General features: G+C 42.9%; 1 protein-coding gene across 6 annotated transcripts in view; it reads left to right on the forward strand.

Annotated features, from left to right (window-relative positions):
* Positions 1–19255, forward strand: part of LOC309352480 (transducin-like enhancer protein 4) — a 132458-nt gene that overhangs the window by 20936 nt on the left and 92267 nt on the right. For all 6 annotated transcript variants that reach the window (XR_014161338.1, XR_014161339.1, XR_014161340.1 and 3 more), the window contains one exon: positions 17370–17432. Coding sequence is in view for 1 of the 6 variants with exons in the window: in XM_081880978.1 (XP_081737104.1) it covers positions 17370–17432 (63 nt within the window). In the remaining 5 variants the exon portion in view is untranslated. The remainder of the gene's footprint in view (positions 1–17369; positions 17433–19255) is intronic.

The raw sequence follows: 19255 nt of genomic DNA on the forward strand, positions 1-19255 counted from the left end.
TTAAACCAGGGTTCAAGCAGGAAGTTCCCTGGATGGCTTTGAGTGGAACTGATTGTATTCCTATCTCCAAGGAACTCAAGGTGGCGAACCTGGTTCTCCCCATTGCTGTTTTTCTGGCAGTAGTAAACAGTACAGTCATACCTCGGGTTGAATGTGCTTCAGGTTAAGCATTTTCGGGTTGCGCTCTGTGGCGACCTGGAAGTAACGGAGCACGTTACTTCTGGGTTTCGCCACTCGTGCATGCGCAGACGCTCGAAATGACGTCACGCGCATGCGCGGAAACGGCAAATTGCGACCCACGCAGACGCGGGTTGCATTCGCTTCGGGATGCGAACGGGGCTCTGGAACAGGTCTCATTCGCATCTAGAGGTACCACTGTACATAGAACTGGCACTTACCCCCACCCCCCACCCCATCAAATCTTGTGATAAGGTAATGGAGGGTTGGGAGAGCATGCAAGCAACAGTGGCTGAAAGGAGGATTGTGAAAAGCAGGAGTGGTGGCTGTGGCGAGGAAAAGGAGGCCCTTGTTTGGGGCTGCGGTTTCCGCTCTCAGTCTCCCCCCCCCCCCCGTCTGCCTCACAATGTACTCTCTCCCCCTGGGCAAGTTGCTATGGCGCTGCCTCACTTTCCTCACTGCTCTGTGAACAGCTGGGCAAGTGCAAGAGCTGGCTTTCCTTTCATCTCTACTTGCTGTTTCCATGTCTGTGGGGAGGAGAGACAGAGAAGTGGGAGAAGACAGGGGCCTCTGTTTCTAGCACTACCGCCCTCCACTCCAGTGGAGAGGGGCACGCAAAGTGGGGCAGGAGAGAGAGAGAGAGAGAGAGAAACGAGGGGGAAGAGTAGGCATGGCCAAACTTGGCTCGTCAGCTTTTTTGGGACTACAGTTCCCATCATTCCTGACCACTGGTCCTGTTAGCTAGGGATGATGGGAGTTGTAGTCCCAAAAAACAGCTGGAGGGCCAAGTTTGGCCACGCCTGGGGAAGAGGATCATGATGAGAGTGGTACCTTTTCTCTAGGAAAAAAAAGTACTGCCCCCCCCCAACTTAGTCCCCATGACAACACTGTGAAGCAGGTTAACCCAAGAGGCAATAACTGGCCCAAGGTGAGCTTCACAGCTGAGTGGGGAGATGAGCCCTTTAACCACTACACCACACACCTGTCTAGTGTGCAGGCAGGAGGGTATTTATTTAAATGTGGATGACTGTGACACCTGCTGGATATTCCTTGAATAAACAAGAGCTGAGCCAAAATGTGTCCTTTTTGGGGGGACTGGAGGGGCATCCCCTCCAATGGCCCAAATTACAATAGGACTGGGGCAATAAATGAGTGCCACCTGAGAAATTGTTTGAGAATGTATTCTCCCCATTTAGCTGTGGTTTGCTGGGGCAGGTGAACTGGGCCAACGTTGACCAAAACGCCCTCATCCCTTTGTGACCTAAGGCAGTTCAGCCCGTCACTGCCAGTAACTTTATCACCGCCAGAAAGCCTTTGCCCGGGCACATTCATGTTTATGGACATCTTATGCAAGAGAATTATGTAATGGGCCTCTGTCTTAAGTATTTCTTACGTGAACTTTGCTGTTGAGTCAGTTTCTCATCTGTGCATGAATGTGACCACTTTCCAGGAGCATGTACTCCTTAAGCCCTCCTCATTTCTTTGTGTGGTTGGCATCTGGTCATCATAACAGATATATTGTTGTCAATCCCTTGCTATCTTAAAGAGCAAGAAACAGCACCTTATGAGTAGATGGCAGTAATAGGATCCACGGCTAATACTGATAGAATAGGCTCTTCCCTCTCACACCTGTCAGCAAGCTTACTGTTTTTTAGTTAGTTCTAAAATACATAAAAGCTGTACACTCTTAACAGAGGCGGGACATGGTCTGTGTAGCCCATCTCACATGTTCAAGGAATCCCTGTGTGCTTGAAGGTGCATGACCCCCCTCCCCTATTGATGACCGCTACAGCCTTAGTTTGCCTCTGCTCCAATTGAAAATGAGTTATAAAAAAGGATAGTTAGAGCTATCTTACTCTCGGTTGCTTTGTTCAGGATAACAGTGTTGGGTATTCGTTGATCCTATAATGTTGACCCAAGATTGTAGAGAGGTTTAGGGTACATATGCTCTGGCTGAGGGGGCCGTGGCCCTATCCCCAGGCACATTTTTGGGAGGGGGCGCAACCAGGCGTCCCCACAACCAGCTCCTGCACATGAGGCAGCTTCCTGGTACCGAGAGCCAGAGTATTATCTGCATTTGTGATTCCCAGCAATTGGCGTTAAGAAGTATCCTGCCTCTCCTACTAAGTTATCCAAAATGTATAGAACAAGCACCAATATTTGTTGAAAGTGTAAAGAAAAGGAGGGTACCTTTTATTATATGTGGTGGTCATGTAAGATAACAAAGTCTTTTTGGGAACTGATATATAAAGAATTGAAAAAAAATGTTTAAAATAACATTTGTTAAAAAACCCTAGAAGCATTTCCATTAGGAATTATAGGTTCCGATATCCCAAAAGACCAGAAAAGACTATTTATGTATGTGACAACAGCTGCAAGGATGCTACTAGCCCAAAGATGGAAAGAACCAACAGTTCCAACCAAGGAAGAATGACAAGCCAAATTGCTGGACTATGCTGAAATGGCAAAACTGACTGGGAGACTCGGGAATCAAGAAGATAATGACTTTAAAAAATAATGGGGGAAATTTATAACTTACTTAGAAGACCATTGTAAACAAATAAAAATGATAGCTGGACTTTAAAAACAACTTGTAAAGAAACAAAAAATATGGATAATTTATAGAGATGAAAACTGGAGAACGTAATGACATGTAGTTTTAGAAAAATTATGTTAAAGACCCATGCAGGGAATGGGGGGAAGTCATGAGATTCATAGATGGAAGTAATCTAATTAGACACAACAATACAGTAAGAGTAATTTTTTTGAGGTCTTAGAACAAAGGAAGGAAGTCAATATGTGTATATGTATGTAATGACTAGATTATAATGATGATATGGTTTTCTTCTGTAGATGTGTGCCTTTTCGTTTTTGTTTTGTTTTGTTTCCTCTGCTTTTTTTCTTTTTCTTTTTTTTTGCATGTTCGGTTTTTGTTTGTATAGTATTATTTTGGATTCAATGTTTGTAATTTTTGTTATGATTCTGCATTGAAAATTAATTTTTTTAAAAAATAAAGAGATTCAGAGAATCTCATATATGGATATGGTAAAAGTTTTTTCTTTTTATTAATTGGAATATGTTCTTGTAAAAGCCAATAAAAATATTTATATTGAAATAAAATAAAGGTGAGGTTTCACATAAAAAAGAAGTTGTATCCTGCCTCCAACAGTGGAGGTAGAACATAAACATAATGGCTAGTAGCCACAGATGAAATTTCATCCCTTTTTTTCTGAATTTAAGCATGGTAGATTTTATCTTTGTGAGATGCATTTGAATGCCCATAGACCAGAGTATATATAGTCATACCTTCGGTTGAATGTGCTTCGGGTTGAGCATGTTTGAGTTGCGCTCCATGGCAACCTGGAAGTAATGAAGCGTGTTACTTCCGGGTTTTGCTGATCGTGCATGCGCGGATGCTCAAAATGATGTCACACGCATGCACGGAAGCGGCAAAACACGACTGTCGCTTGTTACGTTCGCTTCAGGATGCAAACGGGGCACCGGAACAGATCCCGTTCACATCCCAGGTACCACTGTACTAACAAACTGGAGCAATGCTTGCACACCCTGTAACAGATGCAGATAACTTCAAAGCAATATAGTGAGTTATCAGCTGTCTAACCTTGTAGCAAGTATGTGAAATGATGTCCTGGTCAGTGTGTGCTGTCATGTCTTCTGCAGAATTTCAGTGCAAACCCTAACTTTCTGTAGTATTCTTCAGAGATTGCTGTGTAACGTAGGCTGCATTGTACAGAAGCTGCTTGTTCAGGTGGAAATTGTGTGTGGCACAGGTGATATAATCGTATAAGAAGGCTAAGAACCAAGACACTAAAGATCAGAGCATTACAGCTGGGAAGGTGTAGACATGCAAAGTTTGAATAGCAGCCCAACCAATAAGGAAAACCCTAATAAACATCACTTGTCCTTTGGAGAGAGATCTGTTTTTTCAAATTATAGTGTTTTAATTGAGCTTTTGGAATACTAAGGTGATTGTTGTGATTTCAAACTTCTTAAGTTGATTGTTTTGGCCACATTTTACACGTTTTGTCCATTGCTTCTATAATGCTGCAAAATGCAGGCATATGTTTTGAAATAAATTTATTTATATACGTAAGTGTTTGATGTTGGGTGGGAAGGACCCTTTTAAAGACACACACAGAGGAAAGCATTCTAAAAAGTGAGATCAAATGTACTTGGAATATAAATACCACCCTGTTGTGAACTGCCAGGGTCCTTGGCTCATTTACTGAGCTGCATATTTGGCGAGGGGGTTTTGGGTTTTCAACTGCTCAAGACAGACTGCTTGGCCTCCAAAAGGCTTCTGCAGCCAAACTTGTCAGGGATTGGTAAAAGCCCAAATAGATAGAAAATAGCCCAGAATTACACGAATAAATGAAAACATGCAGACTGTTTCCAAAACCTATTAACTAGATGTAGAGACTTCCTGCCTGCCTGCCTGCCCATAGCTGGTCACAATCCTTCAGCATATGTTCCAAAGATACCTTGCAAGAGACCATTGGCTCTTTGTAATGATGGAACCAGATTAGATAGTTCAGATCTGCATGCATGCCTTGTTCACTTTCAAAGTTTGCTGATTTTTGGTGCTGTTGCACCAGGATCCTAGAATGACTTAAACTTGGCTAACTAAATCTAGTTTTTAGATTATTGATTTTGTTTATGATTGCTTGCTGCCATCTGGGCCTGAAGAGAAAGAAAAGCACAGCAAAGAACAGAGTCTTGGATAACAAGGTTTTGGGATGGTGTTGCTGCATAACTTCATGTGACTGAAGAGTGTTTGCATATGCTGAGGAACAACCATTCTTCAGCCACCAGTTCATCTCCTTTTTGTCCTGTGGCCTAGCTTCTCTTATCCCAGTGCTGGTGGGGTAGGATTAAAAACCATGTGAATAATAATTTCCTGGATAAAGAGGAGATTTATGTCTTTGAGATGGCTAGAACTGTGCTATAGTGGTTCAGGTTTCAGACAAGGACTGGGAAGCAGTGGCGTATTGTGGGTTGCCAGCACCCAGGGCAAGTTGCATACACACTCAACTGCCTAATGGTGTCTGCATCACCCAGGAGATTGCAGCTGCAGGGGTAAGAAAAGGAGAGTCGCTCCGTTGTCTGAAGAGGTCACTTCCTGGTTTGCATAGAAAAGCCGTTTTCAACGGAGCCCAGCGATGGAAGCACACAGCTATCTAAGGCAGCACCGTGTATTGAAATTATGCGCCCCTAAGAATTTTTTGCCTGGGGCAGCTGCCCCGGGCCCCCCATCCCATGCTATGCTACTGCTGGGGAGTCCCTGGTTCATATCCTTACCCAGTCATGTAGATCACTGGTTACTGTGGATGACATCATATTTCCCAGTATTACCTGCCTCCCAGGGTTATAGTGAAGATAAAATAGTGAACATGGTTCCTCTTCCTTCTATCTTGTTCTCTTTGGAGCAAAAGTGATTTATATTTGGTATATGTATATATGTTGAGCTGGAACCAGCTTTGCCCTTCACAAACAGAATGGCTCTTTTTGCTGAAATCCAGCGGAGGCTCCCACTGAAGGAAGGGATGGGGGCCCCCAGAGCAACCTCTCTTGCACTGGACACAGTTCTGCTCATAGGTAGTCTGGCTCCATAATCAATAAGCAAGGCAATGCTGTAAATGCATAAATAATAATTATTTTTCTAGTGAACATATCAAAACCTTAGAATACATTGTTATGTAGCTGATTGGGGGAGGATGTTTCATGTGTTGTTGTTTTTTAAAAAAAGCAACACAAATGTACAACAATGTGCTTTGTTTAAATATACAAAAAAATGAATTATACTTGGACTCAGTATTAGGCTGTATCATTTTAAGAAATGGAAATAGCCTGTCTTCTCTGGGTCATCACTGGTGTGTTTTTATGCAAGGGGAATGCTTTTTCATGTTAAGGAAGGAAGCGGTAGACACGTCAGTATTTATTAACATTTTTGACAAAGTATGGCAGCACAGGCTATCCTTTTTAGGTTTTGGCATGAACAATCACCCTTTTATTGGGCCATTAATGCTCTTTCGGAACATCGTGCTGCATCCGCAGGCAATAATTTAGCAGCTGTTTATCAGAGGCTTTCATAAAGCCCTGAATAGTCTTCTAACATTCAGTCACCCTAACATCAGCGTTTTAGAATCCATGCCTGTTTTTAAATGGGAGATCTGTGAATGTGGTTGCTCAGGGATGCGTGACCCACATAACCTATAAATTTGATTGGAAGTTACATTGCTGGCATAGGCTGATGGATAGCAGATTAGAACCCTGATTAACCATGTGATTCGCAGGCTGGGAATATATTGTCTAAGCAAGATTCATCAGATGCAATCAGAATTTCAAGTGGTCAGATGAAATTCAAATGTGCCGTGTGGTTTCTCTCTCCCCCCCCCCTTTGTGCTTTTCTTCGTAGGTTGCCTTCTTTCTCTTGCCCCCCCCCCCCTCATTTCCAGTGCTGAAAAATACTTCTTTGATGAATCTGCTCCTCACCCTAAAGCTGTCTGACTGTTGTTCATCAGAAAGCAGGTCGCAGTTCAGTGAGCAGAAGAAAAGATTTTAATAGAAGCTGTGCCAAGGGCTGTAATGCATCATTTTAGGGCCCTAATTACATTACAATGACAAATATCAATGGTGACAACAGCAATAACCTACATCCTTTAATGGCTGTGCTGGAAAAGGAGTTTGGGCTCTGTGCCATTAGATTAGACTCGGTTTCAAAACAGAGGCCATTAGAAGTGTGTGTCCACAGTATTATTGGCCGATAACTGAAGCCCACTGGAAAGCCTTGTAAATAAATGCCTCTCTAAAGCATGGCCCCATGGGACAAAAGAAGCAAAATTAGAGGACCATGGAAGCAGCAGTGTTTCCGAGGCAACTTTAGCTTTCAAAGTGAAGAATTGGCCACTTAATTTTGTGAAATCCTGCTTCTCCCCCTCTCTTGGTCTCTTTCTCTGCTTCCTCTTGCCAATTAGGGGGATCATAAAATCTCTATTGGCAAAAGCATCTGAATGAAGAAAAAGAGCATCTTAAGCGAAAGTAGCTTCCTTAAATGTTTTGCAATATGGATTTTTTAAAAAAAGAATGAATAAATCAATGCAACTACTTTGTATACAGAGTTGAGCAAATGCTGGCAAGAAATTATGTCATTCATATTAACCTAGTTGGGGGCCAGGGAGAAATATTCCAGATCTGGTGTAGCCAATGTGCCACCCGCCATATGAGAGACAACACATCCCATCATCCGAGGGATGATTGTATGTACAGATAATTACAATAAAAACATATTCTAGGTCTTAAAGCTCTATATTATGGTATTTACTGTAATGGTGGCTTGAAAGCAACTAATGCAGTTGATGCAGGAACATTCCCAGTAAGTGTTACTGGGTGCAAGTGTAGCACAAAATTTAATTTCTGACACAAAGGAGGTGGAACCAATAAATAGGCCTTTAGTCATGGGCAAGTCCCTGTGCGTAGGAAGCTACTTGAGAGCCATGAAAACTACATGTGGCTCACTTCATCATTGTCTCGTTTGTGGCTTGAAAACCTGTACAGTGGTACCTCGGGTTAAGTACTTAATTCGTTCCGAAGGTCCGTACTTAACCTGAAACTGTTCTTAACCTGAAGCACCACTTTAGCTAATGGGGCCTCCTGCTGCTGCCGTCCTGCCGGAGCACGATTTCTGTTCTCATCCTGAAGCAAAGTTCTTAACCTGAAGCACTATTTCTGGGTATGTAACCTGAAGCGTATGTAACCCGAGGTACCACTGTACTGTACTAACTTCCCACACCCAAGACATACACTGTACATGGGAGGTTGTTGCTAGTGGTAGGCAGAGTTATTGAAAAAATCACAGTGAGTCCCAGGAGAGGTTGCCAACCAACTAAAGGAAACCCCCAGGATTGGCTTTGCTTTGCTTGCTTGCTTTCTGGCCAGTTTCCAGGACAGCGCGGAGCAGGGCCCTTTTCTCTGCTCCCTGCCACTTTTGTGTCTGTGTGTATCATGGATGAATAGATGGCTTGTGCTGCCAAACACCACTGGTGCTCCATCCTTGGGCCCACTGTGGGCTCTGCCCTTTGGCTGTACCCCTGGGCCTGCCACCTGTCCCAGCTGGCTTTGTGCCCATGTCCCAGTATTTTATTAAATACTGGTTTTTTACGTTAAAAAGAAGACGACTGTTTTATTTCAAGAGCTGGCAGCCCCAGGGGTGTGCATCTCCACCCACCGCTCACTGCCTCTGGATATAGTGTCCTTCCTGTCTTAAAATACAAACAGATGTAAAAATTCAGTCCTGAGTCAGTAGAATCTGCCACTGGCTGCAAAGGGGAACGTGTAGCAAACGCTTGGCATGTAAAAGGACTTGTTTGGAATTTTCGCCCGAGAGTTGAAGGCATGTTGCAACTGAGAATTGCCTTTATGTGTGATTACAGTACAACCAAACATCGCTTACCAGAAAGCCGTAGATGTGTGCGGCGATTCTGTCATCTGCTTTAATGGGATGTGAAGAAACGATTGAAGAATGGTTTCAACAAGCCTGTGACCAAGAATAATTTGTATACCACTAATAATACCTTTGCACGGATAGTACACACAGAACAAAATGAAGGTTTCTGCTGTGCCCGGAGAGTTGTATAATCCTTTTGCTCCACTTTTATAGTATAACGATGCCAGAGCATCTGGGTTCCAGGGGTTTTTCGTTTTGTTCCTGGGGTGAGGCTCATATTTTCAGGGAGGGGAAATTACCTTGTGTTCTCCCTTTGTATGATTCTCATCCTCCTCATAATTATCTGGTTTAGCAGGTGGCAGGTTACAGCAGGTTTTGGGTGAACACATAGAGCAACCCGCTTATTTGCAATAAACTTTTATTTGATGGTTAAGATAAATCTTTGGCTTTGAGGGAAAGATTTACACAGGCTTCTGGGTGGCCAGCCCTAAGTATTGTAAAAACAATGAGTCAGCCACCCTGCATAATCACGAGAATTTTGAGAATAAAATAAAGCTTAGTTGCCGTTTTCATTATCTAACTTTCAGTGTTCTGTAGTGCTTCTGTCTGCATTTCTCCCACTCACCTAGGAGACACGTAGGTTTTTCCTAAGGCCTGCCTAAGAACCACATTATCTTTTACTTCAAACTCCTTAGCTGTCATGTTTGTAGGTGATCTAAAATCTACAGCAGGGTTGGGAAGCCTCTGGCCCTTCAGACGATGTTGGATTACAGCTCTCATCTTCCCTTAGCACTGGCCATGCTGATGATGGGAGTTGGAGTACAACAACACCTGGAAGGTTGAAGATCCTCGATCGCTGGACTTGGAGTCTCTACTTTTATGATATTTTATATCTTTGCACAGCATAACAAAACCAGGTGTCACAAGCTGAACAGTAACAAGCCATAATCTTGGTTATTACCATCATGAGAAAGTGGCATTTTTAAATTTTATTTATGCCTTACTGGCAAAATGCATTTTGCTTGGAGCTACCAGGAACTTCAGTTGGCACCAAATAGGGCAACAAGACTGTAAATGGGGACTGGACGATTTGACCATATTATGCCAGTGCTCTGTCATCTGTTCTGACCTCAACTTCATTTTTTGACCCTATTCAATGTGCCGGCATTAACATTAAAAACTTGAAGTGGCTTGGGGCCAAGTTACCTGAAGAATCACACCTGTTCTGACACTAAATTATGCTATAGCCTCTCCCCCCCCCAGGTGTGCTGGATGGCTAATAGGGAGAGAGGGGTTTTTTTTTAGCAGTGGCACTCCAGCTGTGGAATTCCCCCTCCCCACAATAGAACTTCCTTTAGCCTATGCTGGACTGTCTAGCTTTATTATTTTATTTGCTTGTTTGGCAGATTTAGCTTGCAGTGTAAGCCACCCACAGAACCTAATGCTGTTGAGCATAGTGAATTAAATAAAAAAACGTTTTGCCCAGTGCAAATTGTGGGTAGCAAGTGCATCCTCCCCTGAATCCCTTCTGGGTTTTTTTTTTTTGGAGGGTTCCTTAGTCTCTTTTGAAGGTTTGTCACCAACATCATTTCTTGTATGGTCAGTTAAAGGAACAAAATATTGCTTAGCCAAAATGTGAGGCCTTCAAAATACACAGTGCAAGCACCCAGATGCCCTGGCATCGTGGAAGCAGAAGTAGACTTTTGTACAAATGAGTGTACCAAGTTTATTATGGTCAGTATCTTGAAGTGTGTGTATTCTTTTTAAAAATTGGTTTTATTTGATTGTAGCTGTAAAGGTGCTCAGAATCAAGTGCCCATGGTACTCCTCTGGTAGACTTCCATACAGGTACTGACCAGGCCTGCACAAAATTATCTTCATGATAGCCATTCTCTACACCCATACTGGATTTAAATTTTATATTGGAACCTTTAGTGGGGAAAACATAGCTAGTCTAGCCTAAAGGGGAATATCAAATTAGCCTTGAATTTAGATTCTGATGAAATGTCAGTAGTAACTTTATTGAGAACTGTACCTCTATTTTCTTTTATCCCAGCTGGTCCAATAAGTCGATAATGATTTGCAATTAAAGGTGCGCTTAAAAAAATGGGTCAGTCAAACAATGTTTTCTTTACGTAACGCCTACTATCTATTATAACTTGCTATTACTGTGGTCATCTTCTCCTAGTGGTTATAGATCTTAAAGATGCTGCAACTTCTACACAATGGTGAGCATTATGGGATCTACAGTTCTGCCGGTAGGCTGCATTTAAAAAGGGTGTTTGTGGAGTTGCAGCATAAATTAAGAACATTCATTTAGTGACTCTAAACATGTTATTATCTCAACATGCTCTGTTTGTTTTCTTAATTTTTTTTGCTTCTTGACCTTGGCCAACTTCTGTTCCTTTCACATATCTTCTTTTAGCTCAAGGGAAACCATATCTCAATGTTTTCCAGGAAGATGGCCTTAAATCCTTGTTTTCTTCTGTATGTTTCCATCTGATCTTTTATCCTTGCGGAAGGTACTGTCTTAACAAGTGCATGAAACTGGATTTTCCAGCCTAGGATCATGAAAGAGCTGGTAGTTTGGGAGTGGCATAGACAACTGTAATTAAAGCCACAAAACGTTTCCATTACTCCTGCTTGTCATCAAGCAGAATATTATGAAAGTTTTCACTTTTTTCAGGATGTTGATTTCAGGCGAAATCCTTGTAGGTGATGGCAGCACAGAAAATCTGGAAAGAAGTGCAAACAACAACAACAATTTTATTATTTGTACCCCACCCATCTGGCTGGGTTTCCCCAGCCACTCTGGGCTGCTTACAACATATCTAAAAACATAACAACAAAAGCAGAGGAGCAAAACAAGGAGCATATAATGAAAATCTGATAAGTTATTTGGACCAGGTTGTGAGGGGAGAGTACAGCCAATAGTAGAATGAAAGCAATGGGAAGCAGAGTGAGAAGGAATCTTGTTTTTTAAAATAAAATAGTTCAGTAGTTATTATTCAAGAAAATAGTTCACCAGCCAGGACTGCTGGATGAGAGAGAATGCTTTCCCCATCTTTGAGAAGTTTTCGACATCTGCTGAAGTCATATATGTTTTATCTGGGGACCAAAGAGATGATTGGACAGTTTGTATTGTATACAAAAGTACACTTCTGTACTACTGCTATTTTGTAATTCAACTGTGAGTTGGATAATTTTATGATTTTAGTGTTTATTTTATGTTATACTTTACTGTATCCTTTCCATTCAATCCTGAGAACTTGGGTTGAAGGGGTGGTATACATATATCTAGATATAGATACGCACACAACCAAACACACATACACAGTGGTACCTCTGGATGCGAATGGGATCCGTTCCGGAGCCCCATTTGCATCCTGAGTAGAATGTAACATGCGTCTGTGGGTCACGTTTCTCCGCTTCCGCACATGTGCGTGACGTCATTTTGAGCATCTGCGCATGCATGAGCGGCGAAACCCAGAAGTAACACGTTCTGTTACTTCCGGGTCGCCGCGGAGCATAACCTGAAAACGCTCAACCTGAAGCATATTTAACCCGAGGTATGACTGTATATATATAACACCATCTCTAAACAGGAACACAAGGTTCAGGAAGAAATAAGATGCAAACAAAGGTAGTAACCTCCATGCTATAGGTATAGCTCACCAGACGTAGGGTTGGTCAAAGTCCACTACAATTTCATGTGGTCTGTCATCAACTTTGTGGGGGGCCTGGAGTCATGTGGACCCTACGTTGGGTCCCTAGGTGGTGTTGGACCACAAGTCCCGTCAGCCCCAGCCAGCATGGCTCAATGGGACCACACTCTTTTTTACAAAAATATTTTCCTCTCTTGATTGATGTATGCTGGTTTCAATTGTGCTTTGAATGCTTGACTATTATCGACCATTGTCTTGACTAGTCAATTTGTTTGGTGGTGTTTTATTTTGCCATTCAAATGCCAATCTTAATATGAAACACGTCACCGGCCCGATACATTTCTGAAATGGACCTTACTTTTGATATTTGGAGATTGCCGCATTTGGATTTCATTAATTATTGTACCTTGATAGAACCACACAGATTAACCTGAAGATCATGGAGGTTGGGCAACAGGAGGTCACAGCAACGTGGGGGTTATGGTAAGGTTACCAGACGTCCCCGTTTCCCGGGGACAGTTCCCGGATTTACAAATCAGTCCCCATACAAAATCCCTTGAAGTTGAAAAGTTTTCCCGGATTCATTGAAAAAAATCTGGTAACCTTATGTTATTGTAGTCTCTAAAGTTACAGTTACTGCTCATCCAGTGAGGGCAGGGCTATTGCACAAAGACCCTTTGAATTGTGCTATAGGGTAGAGCTTAACAATCTGGTGTTCTTGAGCAGATGTGTAGACTGCTCAGTTTGAGCATTATTGTCAAGCGAGACTGCTGCCACTGGTGTGATCAAAATTCTAGCTTCACTTGTATAATTCTGTGTTTGTAACTTTGCACACATGTGCATATTGGAGTGTGCAAGAATGTGAATTGTGCTTGCAAATAGAACTTTTGGTGCTCCCTTCCAAGCAAATTCAAATTTTCCATGTACTAAGGGCTACATAGGGAGGGTATCATAGCTCAGTGGAGGAGGACATATTGTGGTGCCAAAGATCCTGGGTTCAGTTCTTGGCATCTACAGTTAAAAGGTTCAGGTTGCAAGAAATATGAAAGAATCTTTGTCTTGAGACCCTGGAGAGTGGCTCCTGTTCAGAGTAGTCAACACTGCTCTAAAGGGAAAAATAGTCTGATCCTGCAGTTTCGTAATGAAAAAAGCAACTTTGCATTTCCTGGTTTTCGGCGACGTTGTTGGGGTTTCCTTAGTAAGGATCTTTCAGGAAGAACGGCTTCTTCTTGGTCACTCTGTATTCTTTTCTGTGTTAGACAGGTTTTTGAAGTATTTGCCTTTTAAAAGATTGCATAGTGAGAAGGTCGAAAGGGTTGCTGATGAAAGAAGGAAACCTAAATTAGACAAGTATGAGTGTATCTGTCCTTCGGGTAATGACTTTGCATGAAAGAGCATTTTGTCACTGAATGTAATGACAAACTGACCCAAAGTAGAATGCAATTTTAAAATCTCCCTTTAGAGGTGGTCTGTCTTCCTTCCCTCTATTAAAGCAAAGCACGTAGAGTAGATTACAGAACAGAAGGGGCTGAATGTGCGCCATGCGAGCTATTGGATCATATTTTGAGAACAGAAAGCGCTCAGTTTCATGTTGAGCTGCTCTGTTTTTATTCTGTGTTAACTAGCTAAAACGTTTTATTTACAGATCTGCTGGTATAAATTGTGGTGCTTAGGTGACACTTTATGCTCAGCAAAAACCTGTTGATGCCTCCAAAGTACAGTAACAAATTCAAGAACTCAATGGGAGAGGAGGGTCCAGCACCCTTCACCACGTCCCCCCTTTAAGGGATTTACAGTATTTATGCAGTTAGAGATATGCAGCAGTGTTGACGCTCTTGGTTAAGAAAACTCTTAGTCTTGAATAACCATTCTTTGTTTTCAAAAAGTCAGGGTGGGGGTGTTGAAGCCATGTCCCAGTTGCTCAGTATGTCTGAGACTTGTGGCACAGTCCGAAGTCAGAAGGATTGAATCTCAACCCACCCTTTCATGAGTGGACAATGTTCCCACTTATGAACAATGCTCCCCCCTCCAACCCCCCCCCACCTTCCCTTCCCACTGCATCTCTCTTTGGCACATCCCATTTCATTCTGGAGGGTCCCTTGACCCTCAGGACCGGCTTTTTGGAGGGCTGCATCAAGGAGTAGAGGGTGGGAAAGTTCTGTTTGAACTTCTTTGTATCCAGGTGAGAGCCAGTGTGGTGTAGTGGTTAAGAGCGGTGGACTCGTAATCTGGTGAACTGGGTTTGATTCCCTGCTCCTCCACATGCAGCTGCTGGGTGACCTTGGGCTAGTCACACTTCTTTGAAGTCTCTCAGCCTCACTCACCTCACAGAGTGTTTGTTTGGGGAGGGAGGAAGGGAAAGGAGATTGGTGGCCGCTTTGAGACTCCTTCGGGTAGTGATAAAGCGGGATATCAAATCCAAACTACTACTACTACTCTTCTTCTTCTTCTTCTTCATCATCATCATCATCATCATCATTATTTGCTGTGGCAGGTGTCTTTGGCCCTCCAGATGTTACTGACTCTCATCAGCCTCATTGGCCAATGGCTAGGAATGAGGGGAGTTGTAGTTCAGCATCATCTGGAGGGCCAAAGGTTCCCTGCACCTGTGCTACGGGATGAGCCTTTGTAGACACAAATGCCTATCATCAGAATGCGTTGTAATCTGGTGAAGTGCCTGGAGAAGCTCATGTAACAATATACAGTATTATTCTTTAAACTACAATGGACTAATGCATCGGCCTCTGAACAAAAAGCAAGCTGAAGGGACTCTTATTTCAGGACAATATGTTAGTAGGACCAAAGGTTTTCTGTCTTCAGTTGGTTTGGGCAGCTGAAGTCAAGAGGATGACTGCTCCATCCTTTGATGGGGCTTCCAAACTAGGGGTGTGAATCCTGTTCAGCTAGGGATGCTGGTATGTGGACCGAGGCTCATGGGTCTGCTTTTATTAATGGTGAAGTTGGAAGTCTGCGGGAACAAGCCCTTTCTCAAATCCACACTATTTACAGATCCCTCAGGGATGCCAATTTACATGACCCTCGAGCTGATGTTAACTGCTTGAAATTCCTGTGCATTTTGGTTTCTTGCCATGGCCAGTTGCTTGTATGTGGTCACTACCATGTGCAGGGTTTAGGTATTTTGCGCACTGCTACAAACACAACATACATCTCTCTCTCTGTAATTATGTCGAAGTTATAGTCCTGTGTGAAAGGACATGTATGCAGGAATGTCAAGCAAGTATCACAGCAGTTGTGTGGAGTGGCCCTGATAACAGGGCTCATTTCAGAGGCATTGGATTGGGGACCTTAGCAACCTTGTTGTGTTTTTGCAAGCAGGGTGGTCCAGGGTGTGGTGGGGCTAATGTTCACCCTGTGCTTGAGGCTAGAGTTTATCAAAAAGCAAGCACCCACACATCATCATGTGTGCATCTTGCGCCCTGAAGTGGAGCCCAGGTGGTGCCCCCCCCCCACCAGGAACAACATTTTTATTAAAGTCTTCCTGAGGCATTCAGATCCCAATTCCTGCCTTCGTTCATTTTTAACTGGAGCTGTGCCCATGTAGGGGGTGTTTTTAAAAATGGAGGTGTTATCTGTGGGGTGTGCAAACGTTTTGCTTTTAATGGATTATTCTGATGCTAGTTGATCCGTCAAATGAAAACTTTTAATCGTCCGGTAGTTGTTTGTAAATAAAGTGCTCACTTCAGTGTGAAACTTCACTTAAAAAAAAAAAAGCAAAACATACACTTGATCCCATATGCAGTTGAAAGATAAGAGTTTTGCTTTTCACTTGTTTTTTGGGGGGGTTGCAGGGGTGTGAGGAATCTTATTTAAGAAGGGAAAAGTGTGTGCCAATCTCAGAGGTTGTTTTTTATATTATAAAAACCTGCTTATTGTGCTACAAAAGGCTCCCAAAATCTTTCAAGAAAGTCCGATTCACCAATGGAAATTCAATTCTCTGTTCTGCATTGAAGCTCAAGTGCTTGCTATTATGAGGAGCTCTCAGAGCAGCAAGTGGTTATTGTTGACCGTTATTCGCTTCCTAATTGCTGAACTGGGTCTGCCACTGTTGTTCCTTACATTTGATTTCCTTTTGGAAGGATGAATACAACTGGGTAATTGTAGAGTTCCAAGGAATCCAGTGTTCACGTAGGTCTAAAACATGCACATGAGTGATGCAAGATCCTCCAAACCTAACACGCCCCGTTGGACCATCCAGTACAATCCAGATGCTGGAATTGCACAGAGTTAGCTAAACCAGTACATCTCTATGCTTGGGCTGGCAGTGAGGTCCAGCCATAAACACTGAGGCAGCAGAAAGCACAAGAAGAGGTCTGGTGCATCAGACCAAAAGGCCCATCCAGGCCAGCATTCTGTTCCACCGTGATCAGCCAAGTGACTGTGGAAACCCCACAAGCAGAACATGAGTGCAACAGCCCCCCTCCACTGCAGTAGTATTAAAGCACTGTTGTTTTGATTCTGGAGGGGGTATTCAGCCATCATGGCTAGAGGCTGCTGAAAGCCTTACTCATTAATTTGTCTAATCTCGAATAAAGCTGTCCAAGTTGGTAGCCGTCACTGCGTCTTGTGGTTGTGAATTTAATCATCTTATGCGCTGCATGAAAAAGTACTTTTGTCTGTCCTGACTCTCCTGTCCTGCAGCATCACCTAAGGTTCTGTTATTGTATGGGAAGGAAAAAAGCTTGTTCCTATCCACTTCCATCAGTGTTAGGCTGTGAAGGTGAGGGGACAGAAGCTGCAATTATCTTTCATCCCATGTTTTAAGAGTTGCTTATCGGTCTCGAGGATATGCACAACCGCATGCTACTGTCCTCCTGTAGTAAGGCTATTTTGTTAGAAAAAGGGGCAGCTCTATGTCTCAACCCACCAGAGCTTCCTGTTTTCCTGCTTATAGCTGCTTTGGTGCAGCACCTGAAGCCAGTCTAGAGGACTGAGCTGCCTATCTGGCAAAACGGCTGTTTTAAAATGTGTTTTGCTCTTTATTTGTGATCACAATGGTATGTTTGCAATATGTTGCTCACTAACTTTCCCTTTCTCATCCACAGGCAGAAATTGTCAAGAGGCTGAATGCCATATGTGCCCAGGTCATTCCTTTCTTATCCCAGGAGGTAAGGGGGGCTGTTTATACGTGCTAGCCTCAAATTGCAGGATAATTGCTTTAACTAAAGAGGAGATGAGGTGTCTCTCTGGCAGTGCAATGCTTTCAGTGTTTATATTTCATTTTTCTGCCATTTCATTCCTTGTCCATCATCACTTGGGTTTAATATTCATGCAAGAGACAGTTTTAAATCAATAATCCTAAATATTGGTGCCTACAGCATCTCTGCCCTGGTGCCAATGTGATATTGGAAGGACCTTAAGGTTAATCTGACATCCTGTTTCTTCCAGCCAGGTGCCTCTGGAAGTTTATAAAGAGGAAAGAGAATTATAGCATAGCCATCAAACTTTGCTTTGCTGCCCACCTCCACACTCCCCCAAATGTAGTAATTGGAGGCATATTGTCTCTGAACATGTAGGTTCTAGTTAGAGGTAATGGTAAAAGGTATTAATAGTCCTACCCTCCATGAATAAACCTAGTCTGTATATATCTAAGTTAGTTCCATCACCATGTTTTTGGAATAGTGAAATTCCATATTTGTGGTTTGCGGCATCAGCAGCTGGAAAGCCTGCGTCCTATTCTGCTTTCGTCCTGCTGCAGTGTAAGCATTAGGATCGGGCCGCTAGTTATATAAAAATGTTTGCCTGTCATTCCGATACATTGGTGTTAAAAAAAATGACTCTGTCAAGCTGGCATCTAATAGGATATATTGAAAAATTGCTGGAAAGGCATGATTTGTGCAGCATTCTTGACAATTGGTGTTAAACTTGGCAGAAAAAGAAGAAGAGCCATCAACTGCTGATGTACTAGAGAGTAAACAGTAAACAGGCTAATGCAGGTCTCTCCCTCCCCGCCATCTGGCCTTGGTTCCTCTTTCTTCAACCTGATTATTGACCAAGGATTAAAAAAAATAAATCTATCTAGGCTTGGAGAGAGAAAATTCGTATTGACTTGGTGAGCTAGTTTTCCAAATCTCACGCTTTCCTTGAAATGAAAAATTATGCTTTCCTAATAGGCTGCTGGTAACTTTTTACCTTTGGCTAGGGAGGAAATAAATATGACTCTTAGGGCATGCAAAAATATCATATGGCTTAATCGTAGATTAATGTTCATTGGGATTTGGGAGGAGAGAGTAGACTCAGTTTGTCCTGGAATCATGGAACCTTTCACATTCCGCCCATTCCTTATTTTTGCATGGTTGTTTCTCTCTCACTTCTTCTCGGTAATCCTAAAAAAGGCAATCTGGATCTAGGGGACTTCTGTTTACAGCATAATCAGGATTTGCTTATGATTCATATTGAGTGACGGTTCCGTGCATCTTAACATAGCTAGGCTTGATGCCTTTGGGTCCAAACCTCTTTATACGTATTTTGAGTATGGCCAGGGATAGAAATGGAGTGTGACCTAGAAATGAAAGCTACTTTTTCAAAGGCAGAAAGCCCTCCTTCCCACCAAAAACAACAACCCCGACATCAGTGCTTTCCCCCTAGAAAAATAGGTGCTGGTATTCACCATGGTTATAGTAAGTGTCACACCCTTTTAGCCGCCCCCCCCCCAAAAGAGGGATGCCAGTACTTGAGTACTGAGTAGCCCCTGAAAAGAAAGCACTGCCCCACATAGAGCAGGATGAAATGAAATAGCATTGTGCAGTGATTTCCCCACTCTTAAGGCAAGCCCAACTGAGTAGGCCTTACAGCGTTGTTTCATGGGATTTGGGTTTTGTGTCTATAGCGCTGAGGTGAGAAACTTTGGCCCTTCCAGATGTTGATGAATTACAACTCCTATCAGCCCAGCAAGCACCGCCATTAGCCTGGAATAATGGGAGTTACAGTT

The sequence above is a fragment of the Podarcis erhardii genome (genome assembly GCF_964252035.2).
Source record: "Podarcis erhardii genome assembly, chromosome: 11".
NCBI lineage: Eukaryota > Metazoa > Chordata > Lepidosauria > Squamata > Lacertidae > Podarcis > Podarcis erhardii.